At 40.4% G+C, this 25,503-nt stretch overlaps 2 protein-coding genes across 10 annotated transcripts in view; both read right to left on the bottom strand.

Moving 5' to 3' along the window:
- kif21a (kinesin family member 21A) overlaps nt 1-10,865 on the bottom strand; it is a 63,355-nt gene extending 52,490 nt beyond the window's left edge. For all 5 annotated transcript variants that reach the window (XM_061036008.1, XM_061036010.1, XM_061036011.1 and 2 more), the window contains exon 1: nt 10,480-10,865. In XM_061036008.1, the coding sequence (XP_060891991.1) occupies nt 10,480-10,523 (44 nt within the window). In that variant the 5' untranslated portion in view covers nt 10,524-10,865. The remainder of the gene's footprint in view (nt 1-10,479) is intronic.
- Nucleotides 10,866-14,056: 3,191 nt separating this feature from the next.
- Nucleotides 14,057-24,493, bottom strand: LOC132972877 (proton myo-inositol cotransporter-like). 5 transcript variants are annotated; one of them, XM_061036004.1, is made up of 12 exons: nt 24,373-24,493; nt 22,791-23,272; nt 21,505-21,664; nt 20,422-20,630; nt 20,221-20,329; nt 19,900-20,063; nt 19,563-19,677; nt 19,013-19,138; nt 18,342-18,460; nt 17,509-17,661; nt 16,362-16,534; nt 14,057-14,493 (listed from the first exon to the last, which is right to left on the bottom strand). In XM_061036004.1, exons 2-12 carry the CDS (start codon nt 23,230-23,232, stop codon nt 14,356-14,358), a joined length of 1,908 nt encoding a protein of 635 aa, XP_060891987.1. In that variant the 5' UTR covers nt 23,233-23,272; nt 24,373-24,493; the 3' UTR covers nt 14,057-14,355. The 5 variants fall into 5 exon arrangements, with proteins under 5 accessions (XP_060891987.1, XP_060891986.1, XP_060891990.1 ...); XM_061036003.1 differs by having other exon boundaries at nt 22,791-23,269; nt 24,373-24,450; XM_061036007.1 differs by having other exon boundaries at nt 22,791-23,224; nt 24,373-24,439.
- Nucleotides 24,494-25,503: the final 1,010 nt, after the last annotated feature.

Below are 25,503 nucleotides of genomic sequence, written 5' to 3'. Positions count from 1 at the left end.
CTAATATGTGTCCCTAGTCTGTCGACAAACCCCCCAATTATGAGAGAAGTCCATCCTCTCCATCGTTTCCCTGCTCCACTTTTCAGAAAATGTGTGCTCAAACAGGCCGTTTGGAGATTTTCCCTTCATGACATCACAAAGGGCAGTAACCCCTCCCCCAGGTGGGTGACACTCCCACAGCTAGCTGTTTATTCTGCCCTCTGAGTCTGCCTCACCCTTCAATTTGGCACAGAGTGAGAAAGCCCAAGCCCTTCCAGAGAGGGAGAGTGGTCAGACACAGCTCATTTACATTTAAAGCTACAGACACAGAAACAGCCTGTTTTGAGCAGGGCTGAAATAGAGGGGTTTATAGGCATGATCAAATACAGGATCAGAGTGGATTAAGAACAAGAAACTTCACAGACACGTTTTGGAGAGCTCTGAGATTTATTCAAACTGGTTGAAAAGGAGGATAATATGTGACCTTTAACTAGTGATAATTTTCTAAATAATTGTCTCAGCTGTTTTTTTTATAGTTCTCTTTCTTTTCCATCAGTCTGAGTGAGCTTTATGTGTTCTTATGTGTTTTGAGACATTCATAACAACAACAAAAAAGGTTTATATCCTCTTATTCAGAGGGAGGACATTGGATAGAGTCAGAAATGGGGGAGAACAAGAGAGTGGGTAATGACATGTGGGAAAGGAGCCACAGGTTGGATTTGAACCTGGGCTGTCTGCTTTGGAGGACTTCAACGTCTGTACACGTGGCGCACAAACTAACCACAAGGCTACTGGTACCCCCTACATTATACACATTTTAATTATAACATCTCCATTGGGCCATTTTTACAACTAGTTTGAAACTATATAAAAATAAATCACATTTGGAACCTCAGATATCACATTTTTAATGAACAGACACCATTAAATGTGATAGACCATCTCATCTAACACAGAAAATAACATCCGTATACTTATTGTGCAGAGACAGCCTCTTGACATAAATAACAAGGTGGCAGCTCCCTGTGCAAACAGAGCTATTTGTGCCCGTCTGAGGCCTATTTCTGATGCTCTGCTGTCACTTTGATGATGGAAGTTAAGTTACATCCACATCCTATTCGTGGCACCAGTCCCACATTTAGACCTCGTCCGTTTTAGCCGAGCCCTTAACTGGACAGATCTGTACGGGGAGGAAAAAGGGTTGAAAAAAGGGTTGAAAAAAAAACTGAAGCAAAAAAGGATGTAGAAAGACAAACGACGGCGGCAGAAAGGTCGACATATTTGCACGGGTGTGGCGTACATGTAAGCAACTCTACAATTACATCCAATTTATTCTGCATGACCAGCTTGTTTCTTAAGTGCTTCACAATGGGGGAGGAGAAAAAGAGGAGGGGGAGGAAATCCATCCCTTGTCATAAAAGTGTCCACATGTGGTGCGTGCGGCGTGGCTCCACATTTGACGGCTCTCTGCAGAGGTGCAGATGCGTCTGGCTGAAATGTGCTGACTCCTCTGAGGTCGTGATATAGATAACTGAGGTCTTTGAGAAATGCTGCGGCCGGACCAGAGTCTATTTTGGGGCGAGTTGAGTTTAAGTGTAGGCTATGCTTAGTTTTCATCTTGGCAGGGGCAGAGCCTTCTGTCTAGAAAGAGGGTCATGACGGCTAAACACTGGAGATGTTTCAGGGCTTCACTCAAATTACACACAGTGTCAGAGGACGGCCTGTCATCATGAAGGAATCAGTTACTAAAGATAATCTGAAAATCTGATCATTAGGACTCTCTACAGCAGAGAAGAGTCTGTCACTCGGCGACAGAACTTTTAGCCTTTTTGGATTTTGATGTTTGAAGGACTGCAATGCATGGTTATATTCATTGTAGTACAATATCGAGTATTTATTTCAATGATTATTTAGTTAATAAAAGATTTATAGCACCAGGTGATGTTCTTAAACTGCTTGTTTTGCCTGAAAATATTAATGTAACAAATCTTTTTTACAAGTTTGTGCATGGAAATGCTTTTCTATCTTTAATTACGGGAACATTATGCAACTATTCTATTAAAAAATAACAGCTTGCAAATTAATTTGATGGTCCACCAACTTGTAAAATTAGAAAATCATCACCTGAAGAAGACGAAACGTTGTGATCAATTAAAACATTTTGTGACATTTGAGCAAGTGTGCAGGCCTATCGTCTTCCACACCAACTTGTCAAACTAAAAATGTCTCTTTTTCAGCCGCACTGTCCAGCCCCAAACGCATCTTCTGGTGCTGAGTATTGGTTTGGGCAGGTACACACTCTTGGTCTTCTGCTAGCTATAAGAAGGAACTAGCTTAGCATTGCTGGTACGGACATAGAAGAGACAAAGCAATCAAAGAGAGTGTTGGAGAAGAGGAAGGAACAAAGAGTAACAGAGATTGGCTACACAAGAGTAAAACTGAAACTGGCTTTTAGTCGTTGGCGAAAGCTCAGCAAACATAACAGGCTTGCCATGTCTTCTATTTTTCTACTAACTTGTATGGCTTTTTTAGTAAACTGAAGACTTAATTATCGATGCCCAATTTGTATTTAGGAGCTGAAGAAACACTTTCAAATCATTGAAATAAAGAAAAGAGTGCGAATGGCAGTGATCATGTGATAAATTTGTTGGAAGTTGAATGATGATTACATCAACTAACAAAGCAAACCTGCCGAGTAGCAAGTTGCAAAAACATAATAAAAAAAGTCTGGCTCCACAGGGATTTCATCAGATGTTATGATGATCAAATAAAACATATTTTGAGAAACTTCTTTTTACACTATAACACATATGTCAATATAGTCTTTTCTCATCTCAGTAAGAGATAAAAGGTGAAGGAGGTCAATTGATCCATTAGTTTAGAAAATGTATGAGAAATGTTGAAAGTCAATAATCTGACCTATGTATGGCAAAAATGATAAATACAAACAACTCTGCATCTCAGATATGAGAGTTTATTTCAGCTTTGTATCATTGTAAAGCAGATTTATTTGACTTTTGAACATTTAGTTGGACAAACAATGCAAAAACATGATCCCAAGCTCTTGGTGTTTTTCAAAAAGACATCTTCCACTATTTTTATTTTAGATTTAATATGCTAAACAAGGACTGTAAGCTAAGTTAACACAAGCACTCCACTACAAGCTTGGTTACAGGTGTGCGTCCATCCTAACTCTTAACGGCATCACTATAAAATAATATGGTGTGGCAGCCTGAGTGCACTCCTTATGGTACCATAAAACACTAAGTGTGAGTTTATTTTACACTTTCATGAGCGGTGTCTATTCAAAGATGTGCTCCAGCTCCCTTGTTAGAAACATACACTCCTCCTTCAACGAGTGCTGTGGGCAAAGTAGGTGTTATTCATAGCTTCAGAGCGGGTAACTTGGCTAACACTTTAACACTTTGGCTAACACTTAAAAAGACATGTGGCATGTGTGGAGCAGTAGTACAGCATGATGCGAGCTCCCCCTCAGGCTGTTTCTCTAATAAAAGCTTGTGGATCATAACACGAGGACTCAGAGCGCGGTGGAAACAACAAAAGGTCAGAGGCAACGATCATCATCGCTGCAGACAAAGAAACAAAAGAGCAACCCAGACTCCCCAGAGGCAGCGTGGAGGATTTTCACCAAAGAAAATCCACATTTATTGATGACTTAGTCGGGCTGCACCTGAAGCAAAGTTTTCCTAGACCAAACGCCCTTTTCAGTTTGCATTGTTGATTTAAATATATTAACGGTTTTGAGGGTTTATAATCAACATCACACAGCTTCAGTGTCAGCCGTTGGTTATTTATTGATTTACCTTTTTAAAGCTCCTGAGAGGATTTTTAAGCTGGTTCTGAAACAGACTGAAACGATATTGATTCCCTTTTTTATGACCTGAGAAAGCACACAACAACATCAGCACTAAGATTGAGCATTTATAAATATTTAAATGTAATGTCTGTCATTTTCTAGCACAATAAGTCATTCAGAAGGATCTTAAATATCTTCTGCATTTGGTCCATCATGAGGAATATTTTTTTGCAGCTTGAGGTTTCAGTTTTCTTTGTTGTCAAATAACTCTCATGACTTCTTCTCTAATGTCCTCTGTAAGGCGGTCATGTTGCACAGTGCTTTTTGTTTGTCTGACTTTCAGCACATTTCTATGAATCTTGGTCAAAAGATAAAGCACAAGCCAAAACAGAAACCATTCAATTTTGGTCCAGATCCAACAAACTAACAAACAAGGTCTTAGCTAATGTCTTTGATCTCCAAGTGCCCTTGTAGTTACATATAAAATCAGTCTATTGAATAACAGTTTCACAATTTCTTAATGCCAAAGGTCAGGTCTGTAAACAGCTTGTTTTGTCTAAAAACTCTGGTAAGTCCAGAAATAGTTTAATTTGCATTTGCAAACCAATATCAGCAGATTCTTAATTAAAATCATCTGCAATACATTAACTTGCATTTAAGGGTAAGCTGAAAGACAGAAAATCTGCAGCTATACTTTTTATTTTTAATATACCATCAGTTTCACATACATCAAGTGTGTGAAAAACTGAGTTACACACATTGAAACAGGGAATGGACATGAAACTGTGTGTTCTGTAGTTCTTAAGGACGGACATTTGCATGCGTTTAAATAAAAGTATTTTATCTTAAAGAAGTGTTAAACTACGACAGCAGAGAGATGAGTATTAAACCAGACTAATAGCTGCAACAAAGTGAGGAAATGGAGACCCACACACACTCACATACACACAGTTTCACAGGAGCATGGGTCAGTGGCCGCTCCTGACAGACAGACTTGGCTCAGTGGATGTGAACAAAGCACGAGGTCTGGAGAGGCTTTAGACCCGACGGGGCTTTTGTGTTTGCATAGTGATGCCATGGGTAACCGACGTCACTCATCTGAGCTCCCACTGGTGCTCTGCCAGTCCTCCACTGGGCCTGCCCACGTTTAGAGCTCAGTTTCTACCTATAAGTATCCCGCTGTCACAGTTTATTAAGAAAACCATCTGTGGTTAAATGGGGATAATTACAATTGAAAAATAAATTGTGCAATTTTTCAAAAAAATTCAGGATCAAACTAAGGGCTACATTGGACTTTCTGGGGAACCTATCTCAAAATTATGTCCACCACCAACTCCTCCGTGGAAAATCGGGACCCAAATTTCTGATATTTTTCGACCAATCAGCAGTTTGGATCTCAGTCAGTACAAAACATGTAGCAGAAGCAGAAACTGAACCAAGGAAACATCTTTAAAAAGCGCTTCACAGACTTTTCTTTTTTTTTTTTACAGATGTTTTTTTCCAGGCACACATTTCCACTGAAAATAGCTTTGCAGCCCATCTCTGACCCACCAGTTGAGAACCACTGCTTTAAAATAAAAAAAATCATTGATTGGGGTGTACTCTCTATTTCCAACAGCAACTCATGTATCTTCTCCTTCTCCACTGAGAGGCCCCACTCCTCTGTTTGCACTGTACAACCCCCCCCCACCCCCCCCCCCACCCCCCCACAGCCATTGTCAGCTGCCACCTCTTGTCATGTGAGTTAAAGCCTGGCCTGGCCCGGTCATTAAGTAATAGTAGATATCTGCTTAATCGTGCAGCTCTATTTAACAAGCTTTTGTCTCACACAGTTAATGGTGCCTCCACTGTTGGCTCGTGAGCTTCAACCTGGGGCTTAGACTTAGCCACTTATACCAGTCGCTGCATGCCTCCATGTCATTACATTAAAGCAGGCCTGTAACTTAAGCCTTAAGAGGTTTAAAGACTGATTTCATTTAATTATCGTCATTGTTATGCTATTCAGCTGAGCGTCAGAATACCATGCAGGGGGAAAAGACTGATTTTCATGATGTAACACGTCTATTTTCTTGTTTTGAAAGCTTAATGAGCTTGGCAACAGCAGCTAAACTGCAGTGCTCAAAGTTGTTTCTGCAGATATAAACACAGCCGAAGCCACTCCCTCCCACTTTGATCGTCTGTCACCGCTCTGACAATAAATGATAGCTGCGTTATGTTTGTCGTAGTGAAGTCATCTTCCCAGCAGGCAGGTTCAACAAGTCCTCAGCTCCGCCTGAGCCCATCCCCTCAATGTGCACCGACCACTTAAAGCAAACTTTTGTGAAGTTTTGCACTGTGCAAATAAGCTGGCTACAGTATACACACTGTAGCCAGTACGGTCACATGATGAACTGTGTGAGGATTTCTCAATCCCCATCCGTTCTGTGCATGAGAAAACACATACTATGGACACAAACACACTTTAAAAGCAGTTGTTTTGAGCTGTTTTTTTGCAGATATTTGCAAGAACAGGACGGCCTCTGCGGAGATAAGCCGGGGTCTTAAACTGATTAAACTACCTCGAGAGGACCGCTTAGTCTTTATGCAACCAGCTTCCAGGTAATATGCAATCCAGGATCAGCCACTATGGCTTAAAGCCTCTGGGAAAGTGGCATGAAAAATGACAAAACCTTACATAATACTATGGATAAGAGTGTCATTAGGAATGTCAAACAATCTGAGTGAAAACGAACCTCGATAGATATTACAAATCCTAGTTTAACAACTGCACGTTTTGTTGCTTTGACCATTTCTCAAGACCATGACGGTATGGCCAATAGGGTTGCAACTAAATATTGATACTACTACTACTACTACTACTATGATTTGGTAGCCATAATTAACCAAATAATTGCCTAATGAACTGCACAATAACTTTCTGCCTTCTCATCAAATGTCACTAACGTATTTCAATGAAAAGCAAGATCAGCAATAAAAATATTGTACACAATCATTTTCTTTGGCAGCATTGAGGATAAATACACAAAGACTTTAGAAGTTTTAGGACACTATGGTTGCCTAGGCTGCAACCAATGTGCTATGTTATTTTTGTTTTTTTACCTGACACTTCCTAGTCGCTGTTTTGCATGCCTTACTCTCAGCAGAAATAGTCAGAATGAGAGATGGCTCACTTCTCAGCAACTCGGCGTCAGAAAATGAATTTATGTCTGGCAACATCAAGAAAAACTTGTATTTCATCATCTAGATTTACCAATAATGTCGACAAATCGTTGCACCTCTGGTGGCCAATCACATTTTGATTGACATCTGCCTTGCTCCACAAGCCAAAACTGTGACAATCAACGTTGCAGTACCCTACAAAATTTGTTCAAGTCATCCAAGTTGGAATCAGAATCTTTCCCATCTGAAAATATTTAATATGTCACAAAATACTTTGCTATTCATATTACAGTTAGAAGTTATCATACATAAACAAAGTTTTCTGTGTTCCCGGTTCCCTAACTTCAATGCTAAATGAACGCTCTGTAGTGTTAGCTAGTGCTATAGTGTTAAACCCCCCTGCAAACTTTTCACATCTGCCACATGAAAATAGATCATCTACAGCACACATTTAAGACCTTTACCTGAAAATTAACAATTGTAGTTGATATATATATATTTTTTTATTAGCCTACTTGAGGAGGATGTAATAGTAGAATAGTCTAAACAGCTAAATAACTAACATGTTACTTTTTCCCGTGATTGATATAGGACTAATACACCCGAATCAAATCCCAAATCACATTTACAAATCCAATCCAAATATGTTGCACATTTAAAAACAGGACAACAGGAAAACAGTAAAACGTGTTAGGACTTTTAGAAAAGGTAGACCATTTGGAAAGGGAAAACATATTTGGTTTTGGACAGGCTGCTGTACGTTTGGGTTTCCAAAGGCAATTAACAACAATTAAATCTCTGAGACAAGCTTGAGCCTCTTCCATTAAATTCACAGCGTCTCCTGTGTAGTACTAAATAAGCATACCCACATATATATCAGAGCTAGCTTGGCTAATTTGGATTTTAAACAGCTGAGTGAATGAACAGTCACACCCGATGTGCGGTGTCTGAGCACGTGCATGGTGAGACTTGTCAACATCGGTCTTGACAAACTATTTTGCCAGTTGGTAGCTGTTACAACATGCCACGAGGGCTTAGCGTCCTAGAGAGGAAAAGTCAATGTGTGAATGCCTCGCTGCTAATTACAACTCAGGTTTTTCAATGATTATCTTGTAAACCCTAACTATAGATTATTAGTAAAAGTTAAGAGCTAGAAGTCTCTCACCCAGACGTATCCACTGTATCTCTCTGGGTGTGTTTCAGAATATTAACTGGTTTTAAATACCAGAGAGGGACATTTATTGTGCCGACATCAGATATCTGTCTTTTCAGTTCCTATAACCACAACATAAAAACATCCAGCTTTGCATGAATGCTGTCCAAACTTAAGATGTCATTTTGCATATAAGTACTCTTTTAAAAAGTGTTGAGCAGAGATTTTAGCTTTTAGATATTGGTCATTCAATTTAAAAGAATGTATAAAGAAAAGGTTCTGGGAAATTATGAATGTATTGAGTTAATCTAACTGATTGTATTTGATTGTTTCTATATTTTTGATCTATTTTTTGTTTTGTGAAAGAAAGAGAAAACAACAGGTTAGCCATCTTATTCTGTTAAACAGTTTCTTGTGTTATTAGGAAAAGGGGGGCAGGTATTATAAGTTTTCTTCTTCCTGCTCCTGTTTGCTCATGAACAGTGTTTCAGCATTATGAGAAAATATTTTTTGTTGTGTATTATGGTGTTGAAACCATACACTGAATTGAGCAAATAAATAAATCAAATCAAATCAAATTTGTTGAATAATTGATATTTGATTACAAACATTACTATTGCTTTTATTGTTATTTGTACTGCTCAATAAGTTCATGACTTAAGTCTAATGGTTAAAGCTTGAAAAACACTTTGCAAAACTGGTAAAGAACTGCACATTTCTCTTAGTCATCTTCCGCTGAAACAAAAATGAAAAAAAAAATCAAGCATTTTCCTTGTCTCAGCTTTTTGTTAAATGAAGTCAGAAGCCATTTTGACATATATGCATTCCTGAACATTTCTAGAGAATTTCAGGAAGACTGAAATCCTGAAATCATCCTGACCGGGCTGTTCACACATGCACCTCACATCGGGAGACTATCCATGTCAAACATGGGTAACAGGACGTGCAGTAACAGGATGACTAAGCAACAGAGTCTGCTGTACGACACTATAATGAGCATATTTGCCTTTATGTCAAAAGCAAGCAATTTATCTGAGAATAAAATCAAAAACCCTTAAATCAAAAAGCCCACGTTAGTTACATTACTAACAACTTATCCATATCACTGGATAGTTTCTCTTTGTCTAGTAAAGGTACACGTTATCCTTGAGGTCACACCAGAAAACAAAAAGGTGATATACGTATAAAAACAAAAGAAAAATAAACAAGAGTCAAAATGTGTCCTGCATGAGTAATCAGTGTTTTTGATTGGCATCAAAATAGGGATTTTCCCCCTCATCCACATGTGATACAGAACAAGGAAGCTCAAACACACACACACACACACACACGCGCACACGCACACATAAAATGATAATGCACTTTTGTGAACAAGTGTACATTAGTGGCAGTGTGAGGCACAATCAGCAAACAAAAGCATGGAAAAGACGGATAAAAGGACCACATGAATGCAACAATACTGCCATTATCTGCAATTTCATAACCATTAGGGGGTCTCTGAATGAGAAGTACACAGAGGGACACTGGTTTCCCATTATGCCACTGTCACTGTGCCACCTCACCAGCTGGGTGGGAGCGGCCTACTTCAGCACAAAAGCACATCTAGCCCATCCATGCACTCTGGAGGAAAAGAAACCCTGATTCTGTCTAATTCTCTGCAAAAGTAAACAGGTCTGAATAGATTGTTACAGGCGATTTGAATCAATCGAGCTGTGTCTGGGATGTCTGCAAACAAAGAGCAGACTTGTCAATGTTACAGGAGCTGCTGCACTGAACGCTCTGCTGTCCTTTCCTTAAAACCTGGCTGTCAGTAAAGCTCCTCTTTCATTGATTAACTGTCTTTTCTGCAGGAGAGGCTTTGAGGAAAGGAGAGGCTTTCTGAGACACACACGAGCTGATTGTTTCTCTCCCCAGCCCCCCCTCCTCTTTCCTCTTTCTTTCTTTCTCTGCTACAAAAGATGATATCATCTCCTCCTCATGCACAGCCACGGTGAGCTGCACAAGACGGCCCCATATGCATGCACCTGCCAAAAGGATGTGATGCTTCTTGGTGCTGTGCAGAGATAGAAAATACACAGATCATCACGCTCTGTCAAAGCCCTAATCCCACCGGGTGTGAGCCACAAACACACCGAAAATCTGCAGGTAAAAGTCGGTAGCAGTACCCAGAGGTATACCCGGCTGCAATTGGGTCACCGGGCTTAAAATGAAATGAGGCTGATAATTTATAAATTAAGTGTGTGTGAATCAGCAGATGCTGCTGCTGACCTGCAGGTGTTTACTAGGCCCGCGGCGCCGACTGACAGGTGGCACCGGGCAATTATGACACAAGCTACGCATTTGCAAAATAAAACACATTTTAGTGACTTACCTTAGGGCCACACGGACCGTGCTTTCATCCTGTCCCGTCGTCATGATTCCCTCTTCAGTAGTCGATGACACAGCAACAAAAATTCACTGTTTAGGCTGCTCGTCCTCGCAAAAGAACGAGATAAAAGTGCGCACAGTCTCCTCAGACAGGCGAGCTGACCGAGCAACGGAGCTGCTCACCTCGACTTCAACGTCGCCATTTCAAAACAAACATTAAAAATTATCTCAGCGGTGTTTGAACCATGACTTCAGCGAAAAGGTGAGCCGGTGTTGTCCGCATGTCGCGTCTACGTGCGCCGCATCTCTGCGCAGTACGACTCGGATGCTTCAGCTCCGCTGGCTCGAGCCCACATGCATACTCACATCTATGCTGCTAGGTGAGACATGGACGCGCACATGAACACACACACACGCGCAACGTAGCTTTCTGATCCGTTTACGCGCCAGGGAGGGAGCCGCAATGCGTCAGCAAGCCACGCCCTCGCCGGAGAGGTTGTCTGCGAGGTGACGTCATGACAAGGTTGTACACTTATTTATGTGAAAAGTAAAAAAAAAAAAAAAAAAAAAGTATACAAAATATAAAGACAACACAAAATAACCAGAACAACGAAATTACCCATACAGCAAGATACCCAGCAAACATATTAAACCCAACTCTCACAAGTACCATCATAAGAACCCAGGCAACACAAAAAACTAAAGTCTATTAAACTATATTCACCAGTGAACACATTTCCCCTCCTTCTATACATAAACTGCACGTTTCTTGTTGCATCGTCTACTTTTTCTGCAAGTGAAAGCAAGTGTTTGTCCTTTTTAATGAATCTTCTTTATGGTTAAGAAAAGGTAACATATTAGTTCTCAGTGTTTATGTTTTGACAAAAAGAAATATATATACATGGTACTTAATGATAAAGTACAAGAAAGCCTGACAATCTCTCCTCTGTTTGTATAAGCAAAAGGTTCAAGTTAAACTTTTTTATGTCAATTAGGCACTCAAAAACATAATTATAATAGTAAGATTCACAGAGACATTATTTGAACTTTGCAAGTGTTTTTATATAAAGTCAGTTCAAACATAAAAAAGTGACCTCGATTCTCTGCTCATCAAATATACCTGCAGGTAATCCAACAAGAGTCAACATCAGTGCAGCTATTCAACAGTTTATCACTTCTACGAGCTGTTAGTGCACCCTTGTGGCCAAAAGTACCCTTTATTTAAAAAATACACGTGCTCTTGTCGAAATTTTAGCAGCACCTTTATCTACAATGAAAATAACAAAACATTGAATGAACCACATTTATATCCAGAATCTCCACCATGATCTTACTACTTTTCATTTAATTCACATTATAACAGATTTTAAATGTTTGTTTACTTCTGTATTTCTGGCAAAACACCAGCCATGCAACTACACCTTATCTACAGTGTAGTGCCTCTACTCTAATAAATACATCAATACAATACATACAACCTTGAAAATTGCACATTTAAAGCGACAGGCCCTTGATAATGGTATTAAGGCATTTGTTAATGGCCTTCTTCGCAAACTATGAGCTGTGAAAGTTGTGAGAGGATGTCCAGGACACGAGAGGTGATTTGATGTCAATAAAATCAAAAATTAGAAATCTATTGAGATTATAACCTTGAAATGGGCTTATTTAAGGCAATATGTCATTGATAATGATGATTTGCAGAGTTATTTTTATTTTTATTTTGTATTCATTGGTCTGAAATGTTAAGGGCTGTCACCTTCTATAATAGCAGTGGATTGAGATGTCTATGTTGAAAAACAAAGAAGTTATTGAATATTGAAATGAGCTGTAGTGCACTTTTCCGACGGTCCCTAACTCCGCCTATAGTTACCGGCGCGTTGGACAGACATTCAGTTCTTTGCGCTCCCAGCTGCATCGTCATTTTTGGTTATTTGAAGTTTATCAAAACTGTGAAACGTCTGCCTTAATCTGCTCTCCAACATATCCCCAAACTGTGAGAAATCGAGGCTTTGACTCGGAGCTATTGAAGGTAATCGACGCGAACACAGGCGAATGTCAAATATGAAACCATCTTCACCCCGGTACCTGCAATTCATCCCTTCTGATTGGTCAATCCCCCCCCCCCCCCCCCCCCCCCCCCCCCCCCCCCCCCCCCCCCCCACACACACACACACACACACACACACACACTGTGTTGCAAAACTCAAGCAGCGCAGATTCACGCGAGAAAAGTAGTTTGTGCAGTTGTAGCTGCAGATTTGAGAAGTTGTAATTGGAGAGTTGTGGTTGTAAAAGATAATAGGCACAAGTTATTTTAAATAAATCTGAGTAAATTATGATTTTTACATACAAGTTAACTTTTTTTTCCTTCAAGCTCTCACATCACATTCTACAAGCTCTCACATCTCATTCTACAAGCTCTCACATCACATTTTACAAGCTCACATCTCATTCTACAAGCTCTCACATGTCATTCTACAAGCTCTCACATGTCATTCTACAAGCTCACATCTCATTCTACAAGCTCTCACGTCATTCTACAAGCTCTCACATCTCATTCTACAAGCTCACGTCATTCTACAAGCTCACATCTCATTCTACAAGCTCTCACATTTTGCAACATATCTACCTTCATAAGTCCAGACTGTTGCAGTACATTTAGGGGACAAAGAAGACGGTTTCTTTCAAATGAAGCCAGTAAACGAGGCAGACTGAGCTGTTCATCCTGGCCTTTACACGAGGCTCTGACTGAAAACACTAGTCACATTTAATGGTGATTCCCACTTCAGAGCTGAGCTTTAGGTCACATGACAACCCCCCTTTGCCTTTTAAAAAGCAAAATACAAAGACAAGCAAGCACACAGAGGAAAACATGCAGAAAAAGAGCAACTTAATTACATGCAAAACAAAATAATTCAATGCAAAAACTCCACATTCAAAAAGTAAACTTAATATTTATATACAGGTTGGCTTAAGGGTTCTTCAATGTTATATGGTAAAGAGATAAATACAGCAGATTTGGCAACACCCTAGTTTTCAAACTCTTTGACTTTCAAGGAAATTGACTTTCAGCAATTGAGGAAAACAGGTGTGAAAATGTCTGTGGCTCCAGTACACCCCCTTATATATCTGAGAGAAGACTTGTCTTATTATCGTATTCAAGATTTTAAGACAAACATTAGTGAATTAGGCCCATCGTTTTTCAATAAAACATGCATCAGAAATCGTAGTGTACACTTTCATCAAAACAAGACTGCATTAGAACACTTCATTTTTGGAGTGGCAGTAGCAGGGTTTGTAGGGACTTCGGTTGGGAACTGGAGGGTTGTCGGTTCAAGTGCCGGTGTGGACCAAAAAAAAACTTGGAAGTTGGTCTCGTAGTTGGAGAGGTGCAAGGGGACTTCCCGAGTACTGCCGAGGTACCCGTGAGCAAGGCACTGAACCCCCAGCAGAGTGTGAACCAGAATTGTTTGTAAGAAAGCTTGTACACTTGTTAGGTCAACTTAAAAGCAAGTGGCAGAAAGAAATGTTCTCATACTGCCTAACGTGGGCATCAGAAAATACTCCAGTCAATGCTCAGATCCAGTACCATCATTTAATAACCTCTCCAAAGCATCAGTAACAGTTTTCAAGTTAATAATCATCAATCATTTAAAGTGCAGGGCTAATAGAGAGCGCTATGTTAGCCAAAGTTACCAAAATGTCAGTTTTCCCCAAATTATATGTATAAATATGTTTTAATCCTCATCCTGGTACCGGAGGGATGTTTGATATCAGACCGACACTCAGTTCATAACATTTAACATCGGTGCTCTGCATAAAGTTGTTCAGGGGTCATCGTTTCTTAGCTGGGAAAAAAAGGACATGAAAAATATAAAAGTCACATTAAGAACTGTGGACGCATAGTTACAAAAATATAGACGCACACTTGGCACCTTAACTCTGTACTTACAGTCACATAGGACACACTGTCTGACTCCATCGATCCATACTGTGATTGGCTGAGTTCTGCAGTGTGCTAAAAAAAATGGAGATTTGTGCAACTTATTCTAGCAATATTCAGTATTCAGACATTTACAAATCTTGCTTTTATCCACATACAAACCCACATAAAAAGAGTGCAGTGTCTTCCACTGTACACACAATAGCAGCGACTCACATTTGATCCTTTAGTTTCACACCGGCCCGGTTAACAGATGAAGCCCTTCTTAGTGGTTTTAACAGGAATGTGTTTTGACTTGAGTTTCACAGCATGTGCAGATATGCAAATGACTTAAGCCATACTGCCCACATTGTGGATCTAAAATCTGCATAATTTTAAAACCAAAAGGGGGGTACACCTTTAAGCCAGTTCAGACAGACCGGGTTTACCCTCTGTAGGAGCCAGACATGTGAGCTGATGTGTTTTTGGTTTCATGGTTTGTTTACTGATTTGTTTACGGCCTTCTTGTTACTGGTGGTGGGTGTGTCCACTGGACATTTGGTGGTGATGGCAGTGATTAAATGGGCCGCACTCACCTGTTCACCTGGTTTAGGCTTAGATAGGAGGGGTGAGCGTGGGAGCAGAACATTTCTGTTGAACGGCATACTAAAGTGCACTACGATCGCAAGTTGATTTTATGACGTGGGAACTGCAGTTGTAGTTTCTTGTGTTTTGTAGAATAAATGACTAAAGTATCGTGGATTTTGGAAGTCATTCATAACAACATCGCGTCACAGCTTCACTCCCGCGGCACCACCTGCAAAGGCCAATAAAGCCGCATTACGCTCTAATCTGGCTTCGTAGTACACCCCCAGGTCACAAACACATTCTTGCTGGTTTATCAGTTTTGTAGAGAGATTTTTTGGTATCATGCAACGAATTGATGCTTTAACTGAAATCATGCAAGAAGGTCTTTACAGTAACCAAGAATATAAATCTCATTTTGTTACAAACAAAGAAAAAAGAGAAAATTGTGAGTCAGAAACCAGGTCACACAAAAAAAAGACTTTGATCTGCTTGTAAAGAAGAATGATTCCTAAAGGTCATCTTGATCGTTGTTAAAATACAGAGAATCAATTTGTTGTTAATTAATCAATCAACACTCTTAAAGGCTTTATATGCAATTTTTTGATCCAGCAGATGTCGCCCTTGAGCACCAGTGTGAAACCAAAACAATTTGCGGTGCATTGTTGTGTTAGCATGCTAATGCTAGCGATCTTTATTATGCTCGTATCTTCACACTGCATGTAAATTTACCCGAAATGACCGTGATCTAGAAACGCAGTTAAGCAGTGAGTACAGAATATTATTCTTCTTTTCTCTAGTCCCTCAATTAAACAACTTTTATACATGAGGGGATGAGCTGGCCAGCCGTCCGGGCGATGTAAACAAACTGAAGATAGGACTCGGAAAACTCGGAAAGCATCACAGACAGTGGGACTCGGGTGTTATACCCATTGTAGACAGTCATGACTCACAGAGTTATTTCTATTATATTTAAGTGTGAAAAATCGCATATAAAGCCTTTAAATGAACCCTGCTCACCCATGTTTTCCACCCTGGAATGTTTTGCTTAAATGTTCCCTTTTTGTGATGACAGAGGGCATGATGGGAAAGAGGAAAGTGCACCAAATAATACAAAAGACAGCACCAAACCCCCAGATGAGACATAAAAAACCTCAGATGGGCCGCCTTAGCACGGGGGAAAGTGTCAGTTAAAGTCCCCGTAAAGCTCAAGTTTTTTTTTTTGTTCATGTTTGACCACAGCCACCAGGGGGCAGCACCATTCCCTTTTCCTCACCACAAAGGCAAACCAGAAGGAGGGAGGAAGAAAGAGAAATGGTCCCAGTCTAGTCTACATCAGAGGCCTCATTGTCAGAGGGGAGGTAGTTGTTTCCTTTTACCCGGATGTAGTGGACTTGGCGGCGGTCGTTGGGTGAGGAGGCGCCACATGTGCAGAGCGGACCCATGAACAGGTTCTCAATGTCCTCCAGCTGCAGGCCCTTCGTCTCCGGGAGGCAGCCGTAGACGAAGAGGAGAGCCAACACCACCAGGCCCGAGTACAAGAAGAACGCCCCTGAACAGAGAGATTTACACGTTTGCTCTAGGATATCTGATCGATTGTGTGTGGGACTATCTTCTTCCTCAGTGTTTCAGACTACAACATAACTGCTTAAATACGGAGCTTGTTTCTTTTCCAATGTACCAGAAATATGGTTTCTTCTTAGTACAGTTGGAGAGACACTGCGTGATCATAGTTTGAGATGTTTCTTTGTGCTTAATGTTGATGATGACAAATTAGAAATAAATCTTTGTTGCCACTTGCCAGTCTCTTTCCTGCAGACTTCAAAGTCACCTTAATTTGATACACGATCAAGTTTCACAATGCTCCAATCAAATTTTGTGTTATCTCTAGAGCCTGACCGATTAATTGGCCAGTTGATAGTATTGGCCGATATTAGCGTATCCAGTGACTATCGGTATCGGTTAATTTTATCGCAGACGTGCGCCGATATTACTCGATTTCTTCACCAGTAAAATAACCTTTCATTTAAGTTTCATTGTAATGCACTAGCTGTTCTCTTTAACCAGCAGAGTGTGCTGTATGGATTACAACAAGCATTATTAGCCTCCAGAGTGTCACACAGTGATGCAGATACATGCGCAGTTACTTCCCAGTTGGGCGACCATCTTGTATTGGTTATGTATCTTAGTGATCAACACAATACATGTGTATATTTATATCTTTAGCTCTACAGACTGAACATAGATCTAAGAAATATATCAGCCGATATATCGGTATCTGATTTGTTTTTCTCTCAAAAATCTCCTCAAAAATCTGTATCAGTCGGGCCCTAGTAATCTGCCTCCAAACTGTCCTGTTGCTATAATCCAGACAGCATTTAAAGTGACCACACCCGGTATACAAGAAGCTGACAATTAAAGCTGTGAAAAACACAGAATCATTACGGTACAAAAATGACAAAATAAGTCGAACAGATCCAGATGAATCACAGTGTTTACCATAGCCTGACCTCCTGACAATCTTACCGTAATATGTGAGGAACTCTGCGATGTGAAGAAAGGTCAGAGACACCAGCACGTTGAAGATCCAGTTGACCCCGGCTGAACAGGCGTTCCCCGTGCTGCGTGCCCACAGCGGGAAGATCTCCGAGTTCACCGTCCAAGGCATGGAACCCATACCTAACACAGACAGTCATCCTTAAATCATCACAAGGATACTATTTATTGCATGCATCATTATTTGATGTTAGGGCCGGCTGTGGCTCAGTGGTAGAGTCTGGTGTCTTTCAAACAAACGTTCGGGGTTTGATCCCATGCTCCTGCTGTCACGTGTTGAAGTGTCATTGGGCAAGACACTTAACCTCGTTATGCTCCCTTGTGCTGTGTCAGCAGTATATGAATGGGATTAGTAAGTAGTTTAGACAGAAGCCTCTGCCTTCAATGTGTGAATCAGGGGTCCCCAAACTACGACCCACGGGCCAGATACGGCCCGTCCCCACATTTGGCCCGGCCCTCAGAACAATTCCAAACACATTTAAAAAATCAAAATTGTAATTTTATTTTATTTTTTCATAGGCCTATAAAAGTTAAGCATTTAAAATAAAATGTCTTTAGCTGTGAACTTTTATCATTACTACCTATAAGTAACTTAATTATGATTAAACACTAGTTATGTTGGGGTCAGACGTTTGTAAGCAGGGAGAATTTAAGGCTAAAGCATAAACAAGGTTATGTGTTTTATTAAAGCCCCTAGTATCTTTTTTAAAACATGGAAACAATTTGACATGTCTGTAATTGATTAAAGAACTGTAAAGAAATGTTTAAAAAATGAAGAAACAAAGAGATAATTGTTTTTTGACCTGGAGCAAAGAATGCAAGGTAGAGAATGAGGCCCAGCAGGATGATCCAGGAGTACGATGTTGGACAGTAGTTGTAGGCCCAGATTGGACTGTCAGCCTCCTCTGTCTGGTTGGAACACCTGGGTAAAAGAAAAAGTCCATCTTCAGGTTTTGTCACAACTCTTGATAAAAATATAAGATGTATTCAGAAAAATGACATGACTATCCTAATTTGAAATTATGAAGAGAATGCTATTCCTTTAGCGTTAGCTCAGAGGATGTTTAAGTGAGTGAATTTGACATGCATTCACCTGACTAAAACAAATTTTCGGAGTTAATAGAGTCGTCACCTCAAAATCAATAGTCTTTAAAACAAAACATAAAAACTGCTCTGTTTTCACAAATAAAGGAGAACGCAGAGGCCAATCATCAGCAGCAATTGTACTACATGTAGGAGGTTACTTCTAACTAGCAGAATGATCTTCATCCTGGTTTCAAAATCATTTGAAGTCCATAAAATTCTCTAGTTTAAGTGTCGCTCAGATACTTTGTTAGGATTTTAAAGATGCAAACATTTGATGATGACAGTAATGACGACCGATCGTCGTATGAGTTCAGTGTTTCCATTTTTTCTTTTGTACTATGACTAACATGTAGCTATTTGTCGCCCTCTCATGGACTCAGTGTCTGACCTTCCCCAGGCGCCGTGTTCTTTGGACGCTTCATTGACAGGGACGCAGGAGGAGTCGAACACTCTGGTGCCGTTTTCTTGAAAACAAAATCCACAGTCTGGATCCAGCATGCAGCGCTCACAGGACCTGGAGGAAAGAGGTGAATGTTAACCCTCTCCCATACTAATCAATCAATCAATCAAACTTTATTTATAAAGCACCTTTCAGACAAATTCAATTGCAGTTAAAAGTGCTTTACAAGAGTGCAGAAAAGTTATTGAACAAAAAGTAGTTTATAAAATTACTAAACTAAGACAGCCTCAACACAAGACTGAGACATGTTTTTACCGAGCAACAGACACAGGCATGAATACCGCTGTGTCAGCACTCAGCAGGGATAAGAACGGAGATACTGAAGCTTTACATCAATGTCCAGAGAGGCAGACAGAACAATGCCATGGACAAATACTCCTTTAAGGAAAATACTGCTAAATCTTTAAAAATTAAAATAAGCAGTTTTTGTTCGTAAAAAAAAAAAGAGTGAATTTGATTTTTGAATGTGTCCTCTTACCCATAAAGTCTGCAGGTTGAGTTTTGAGGATCGGCTGGGTGGAGGGTGACGGGGGGAGAACTTTGAGCAGAAAGCAAGAACCCGATGGCCAACAGGGTCAGACTCAGACCAGTACCTGTATTAGAAAACATGAAGATACTAAATGAAGCTCTAAGACACAAGGATAAAAAAGTATTATATATCAGACCAACAAAAAACAACAACCTTGAGACAGGTATTAACTCAAACAAATCCTCACTATCCTTTGACTGTTGTAAACACACTGATGCAGAACTGAGAAAGGTGACTATGGAGTTGTTAATCCAGTAAAAACTGTGACACTGTTGAAGTCACAAACCGATAAGGCTGCCCAGGGTCAGCTTCCTGCGGCCCACTCTCTCCACGAGCCAGACTCCAAGCATGGTGAACACAAAGTTAGTCGCAGAAGTTGCAGCAGCCAACCAGATCGCCTGTTTCACATCCCGCACCCCTCCCATCTGCAGAATGGTGGCACTGTAGTACCTTGATAAGAAGAGAAATCATCGATTTAAATTCAAATCACAAAGCAAACCTAGAGCAGTCAGGGCTTGATTTATCATTTGATATTTTATGAAAGGTTAGAACGTTTTTAGTCAGTGAAGAGATAATAATGTGGGTATCAGATAAACAGACGACCTACATGACGGTGTTTATCCCGGACAGCTGCTGGAACATCTGGAGGCCACAGCCAACTACGAGGGCCCTGCGAGTCGGACCGTGGTGGAGGATCTTCATAATAACAAGGCCTCCTGAGGAAGAAAAAAAAAAAAAACATCACAATGTTCAATCATGTATCTTTTACTGCTTTAAATATTTCGGCCATCGGTGTCAGATGTGTCACCTCCGCCAGCCTCTTTCCCTTCCTCCTCGATGCTGGCTTTGATGTGGTCGTACTCCTCGTCAACGCCCTGGTTTCCTCGGATTCGACCGAGAACTTGTCGGGCCTCTTGGCTCCGGCCCTTTTGGAGGAGCCAGCGGGGGCTTTCGGGCAAGAACAAGAAGCCCACAAACTGCAGCACAGCCGGGACAACTGACAAACCCAGCATGTACCTAAAGTCCAGACACAAAGACAAGTCTTGGTTGGATTACAGGACGTCAATCCGGCAGTCCATTTTTAATCATAATCATACAAAACATGGTATTATCTCTCCATATATATTTATCCCCACCTATTCATCTACATTCATCAAGATCGATATTACCTAAATATCATTTTTTTTTACTATTATCAATCAATTGTTCTAGCCTCAGGAACCACTGACCACTAAGATGTCAGATATTGGGGCGCTGGTGGCGCAGTGGTCCTCCAAGCGGGCAACCCAGGTTCGAATCCCACCTGTCGCATGTCGTTCCCCACTCTCTCTCCCTGATTTCCAGCTCTATCCACTGTCCTATCTCTCCATTAAAGGCACAAAAAGCCCCAAAATAATAATTCTTTGGATATTTTTCAACCAACAAGATTTATTGAAATAAAAATATTGCGTTTTGTACCTCAGACGGCATAAAAAGTGACAGAACAAAACAATCATGTTTTAAAAGTTTATCATAGACTTTTTGACACTTTTGCTACCCAATGAAAACAGCTCCATGACCCACTTTTGGGTCCTGACCCACCTGTTGACAACCACTGATTTAAGTCATTTGCAAAAACCATAGGTTATTATTTAAGACTTCTGTTACATATGCTACTATTTTAAATGAAAAGCCGTCTTCCCAAGCATAATCACAACCAGCGGTGTATCTTTTACACTTAACGTCTATTTTCTTGATTTTTTTAACCCATATCCAAAATTCAGATTTTGAGTTGGCAACACCCTCTGATAATGTCCCCTGAGGTGACAGAGAGAGAGAGAGAGAGAGAGAGATAGAGAGAGAGAGTAAATGAATAAAACACAATACGGTGTAGTGTAAAGACAACGCATACCTCCAGCCGCCGTGTCTCATGTAGCTGAACGCTCCATCGACCACACTGGCTATAAACTGACCACCAGTGATGAAGAGCGAGTTGATGGTGACAAGCTGACCTCTCTGGTGAGGGGGGGAAACTTCAGCGATGTATACAGGAACTGTCATGGAGGCGATGCCTAATTTGTAAGAAAAATAAAGTAGGGTTTCATTTTAATATCGACAGTTTTCATAGAGACAATATAAGGCAAAGACATCTGTAGGTCTTCTTTACTCCATTCTGTTACATGATCCACAGCGCTGCTCTTTATTTATGCATAAACACATCAGCTCATAAACCGGTTATATGCAGGTTTAAATGCAGGAGTAAGATCGGGAAGCCTCACAGCACATTTCAATAGTTATGAGAAAAATTTAAACATGTAGGTGTAGTCTCGTTTTTGTTACAGTTCAAAAGCTGTAAGCTTTCGACAGCTAATCTCTTACATTATAATACATGCATACATACCATGCACTGATGGTTAGCTACAACCAAGTTTCACCAAATGTATATGTCTGTTCTTCAGAAATTATGTAAAAAGCAAATATTACAAGTTGCTCTGATTGAAACTACTGAATGATAATCCTTATAGTTTGTGTATCAAAGAAACATGAAGCATCAAACTGATCAAGAAAACAGAGATGCAGGGGGTGCGACGGCCTTGCGGTTAGGTCAGGCCTTGTGTACTGAGGCCATAGTCCTCTAAGCAGGCGGATTGGGTTTAAGTCCGACCTCTGGCTACTTTCCTGCACGTCGTTTCCTACTCTATCCCATGTCCTTTTGAATAAAGGCAAAAAAGCCCAAAATAACACAGAGAGATACCGTAAATTGAATGACCACCAGCATGTCTCCCCTTCTCTATGAGTGCGGAGGGGGCGGCGCAGCCTCGTTCTCACTCTCAGGTAAGGAAGAAGCTGTGACCGCAGTATGGCATGAGACATAAAAGTGGCTAAGAACAGGTGGGATGAGGGCTCAGAGGAGCAGAAACAGGATTAGACCACAATCATTTTGCTGTGTCTGCATTTTAACTTCAGACGGTGAATAAGGAGTTTCAGATATGTGTGGTCACAGCTTCTGGATGACATTGTGGGGACCTAAAGATAAAATGCTAAGTGGCAATATGTCCTTGAATCATAAAAAGTAGGAGGAGATATGTTGCAAAAAAAATTGGGGGTTTGGACATTATTATACCCTCACTGCATTTCACCTGCAAACATGTAATAATATATTTTTTCTTTTAATATGTGAAGTAAACACCAACTCACCTATGCCCAAACCAACTACAATTCTGCCCACAAGCAGCACCTCTTTATCAGGAGCAATGCTCAGGATGACGCCACCGATGCTGAAGATGAAACTGGCCAAAAGGATGCAGATCCTTCGTCCGAGCCACCCATTCAAGAAGCCCCCGCTCAGGGCAGCGAGGGCAGCAGCCCCGACAGTACTGGAAACCAGCACCTCCTGCCACAGAGTGGTCAGGTTCATCTCCTTCTTAAGGAGCAGCATGGCCCCGGAGACCACCCCGGTGTCATACCCGAAGAGGAACCCTCCCAGGGCAGAGAAAAATGCCAACACGTACATGAACGTGGGTGTAGAGGAGGAGGCATCCTGGTCCAGGAGATCCCCAGGTGTGGCACAGTGTCCAGATGGCGGTCCAGTGAGACTCTGCTGTCCATCTTCAGATGCTTTCTGTCCCCTGCTGCCCATAAGGATGTTTATACGATTAAAACTGTATTCATCGTAGCTGCTGGACATAAGGGAAAAGGAATTAAGCTCATCAAGGGTTAGTCTGACAACCTAAGTCCTTCTCCCTTTCTAAGTGGGGATAGACTTCCTCATAGTGCAGACAGCTGCGTCAAAACAAAGAAAAGTTGAGGGGAGCCAAAACCGATGGACGTAATATTGTTGCATCCTTTCCAATACCAGACGTCCCAGTAATCCAAATTTAAAGTTAAGATCTCAGCTCCAGAGAAGAACAAAAAACAGGGAAGTAGGCAACACGTCTAGACGCTGTCAGCTCGATTGCTCACTGAAGAAACGATAACATCTCGTGGTTAGTCTCTGCGGCTGGCTGTACTTTGTCCCTGCTGGTACAGCAAACTTCAGTATCAAGTCACGAGGATTTCTTTTTTTTTTGCATAACAGCGCATATGGTTTCAAACAGAACCTACAGAGAGAATATTTCCCATGAACAGTGCTACAACTCCACTGTGTGCAGCCATGTTTACGTGACGTCATCTAACAACCCAAACAGGAAGGTTTGAAAAGAGAAGAAAAAAAAACGTTTTCACATTTGATGTAAACAAATCCTAATAATAGATGTATAAATGATAAAATGCATCCAAAAAATTTTGCTGCCGTTTCTTGCGAGCATCCAACTAAATACGTAAATATTTTGGGGAACAAAGTGACACAATTCCCTATCATATCGCCGAACTCCGTTTCAAATTTGTTGTTTTAGTAAATCCTCGATTTTTGGCATATTTAATAGAAGTTAAAATGAATGTGAACGCAATTTATTGAGCGTCTCTACAATTCGGCCGACGAAGTTTTATTTAAAATGAATTTCTTATACCTTTAACTCGCTTATAAGGATTGTTATTGACAATATTAACATGATCAGTAATTTAACTACTAAAATGTATACAATTAATTAAATCTTGATTATTAAAAAAAGCCAATAGAATGCGAATGGAAGAATCTGTGACTGACAAGCTGACAGGTAAAAATCGAGTTGCATATGTCACTCACGGCAGATGATATATGACACGTATGACGTAGGCCTAGGTGACATCGCCAATTAACCAAAGATCATCTTGCATCTGTGTAAAATAGTTTGATCCATACCTGTTTTAAGTGTATGCCTATTTGTAGCACTGCTGCCGCTGGTGTCCTGTTCAACAAACGGGAAGTGTGAATGATGGCCCCAGATCATATGATGTGGCCGGAGGAAAAGGATGAACACGCCCACTAACAGTGAAATGAATACTGAACTTACCTGTGCTTCAAGTGATCCTCTCACGGCCTGTAAAACAGCTGGGTTGAATTCATATGCCAAACAGAAGAAACTCGCACCACTTGAAGTAAATGTTACTTTAACATTGTAAAGTATGAGTAAACTATCACATGTATTCATATCAGCAGTTCCTTACACCACTCTGCAGACTGAATGTCATTTTTTTAACATAAGGCAATATACTATGCTAATGTTGCCTTTGCTTGTATGTTACAGCACTTTGTAAACCCGTGTTTTTAAAGGTGCTTTATGAATAAAACTATTATTAGCCTATATAAAATGTCAATAGACTGATCGACTCTAATGGAAAAGAGTCTTCATTCTGTTTTTGTTTATTTTGGTTTAAGATCAGCTTCAATGATATGTGTAAATAGTAGAGGAACAAACCCCCCAAAAAGGCTTTAGTTTTCGAGATACCCCTACCCGAGGTAGAACAAAGCACAACCATATTTTTTCATAACTTGAACGTGTCTAGTTTATGAAACGGATGGTTCTATAAAAATATTTTACTGCAAAATAACTTTTTTTTGGATGTTTTATGCATCTTACCAAAAAACGAAAATAGGTCAAATTAGGGCTTCTCCAAAAGGGACAGCTCTAGCCTTATCACATGTATCTCTGGGAATCAGAATCAGAATTTCACCAAATTTGGACAGGATGTTCACAGATAGTTATTAGTTACAATTATGCAAAGTTTTTATCAATACCATTTTCAATTTTTCAATTTTTCACACTTAAACACACATGTAGTTTAGGCGGAAATTGAAAATTGAAACAAAAATTCAAAAGGTATGTATATCAAAGTCTGTCATTTTTTAAGTAAGTACACCAAACATTAAAATATGTCATTTTTATCTTCTTTCGACTGTTATCTCAACATAAAAGCAAGTTATTTGACTTTTCACTTGACCCTATGCTGTCACCAGCCCCTAACAGGAAACTAGTTCAGCCAGGATTTCAGG

The sequence above is a fragment of the Labrus mixtus genome, chromosome 4 (genome assembly GCF_963584025.1).
Source record: "Labrus mixtus chromosome 4, fLabMix1.1, whole genome shotgun sequence".
In the NCBI taxonomy this organism is placed as follows: Eukaryota; Metazoa; Chordata; class Actinopteri; order Labriformes; family Labridae; genus Labrus; species Labrus mixtus.
This window is presented reverse-complemented; position numbering and strand designations above follow the sequence as displayed.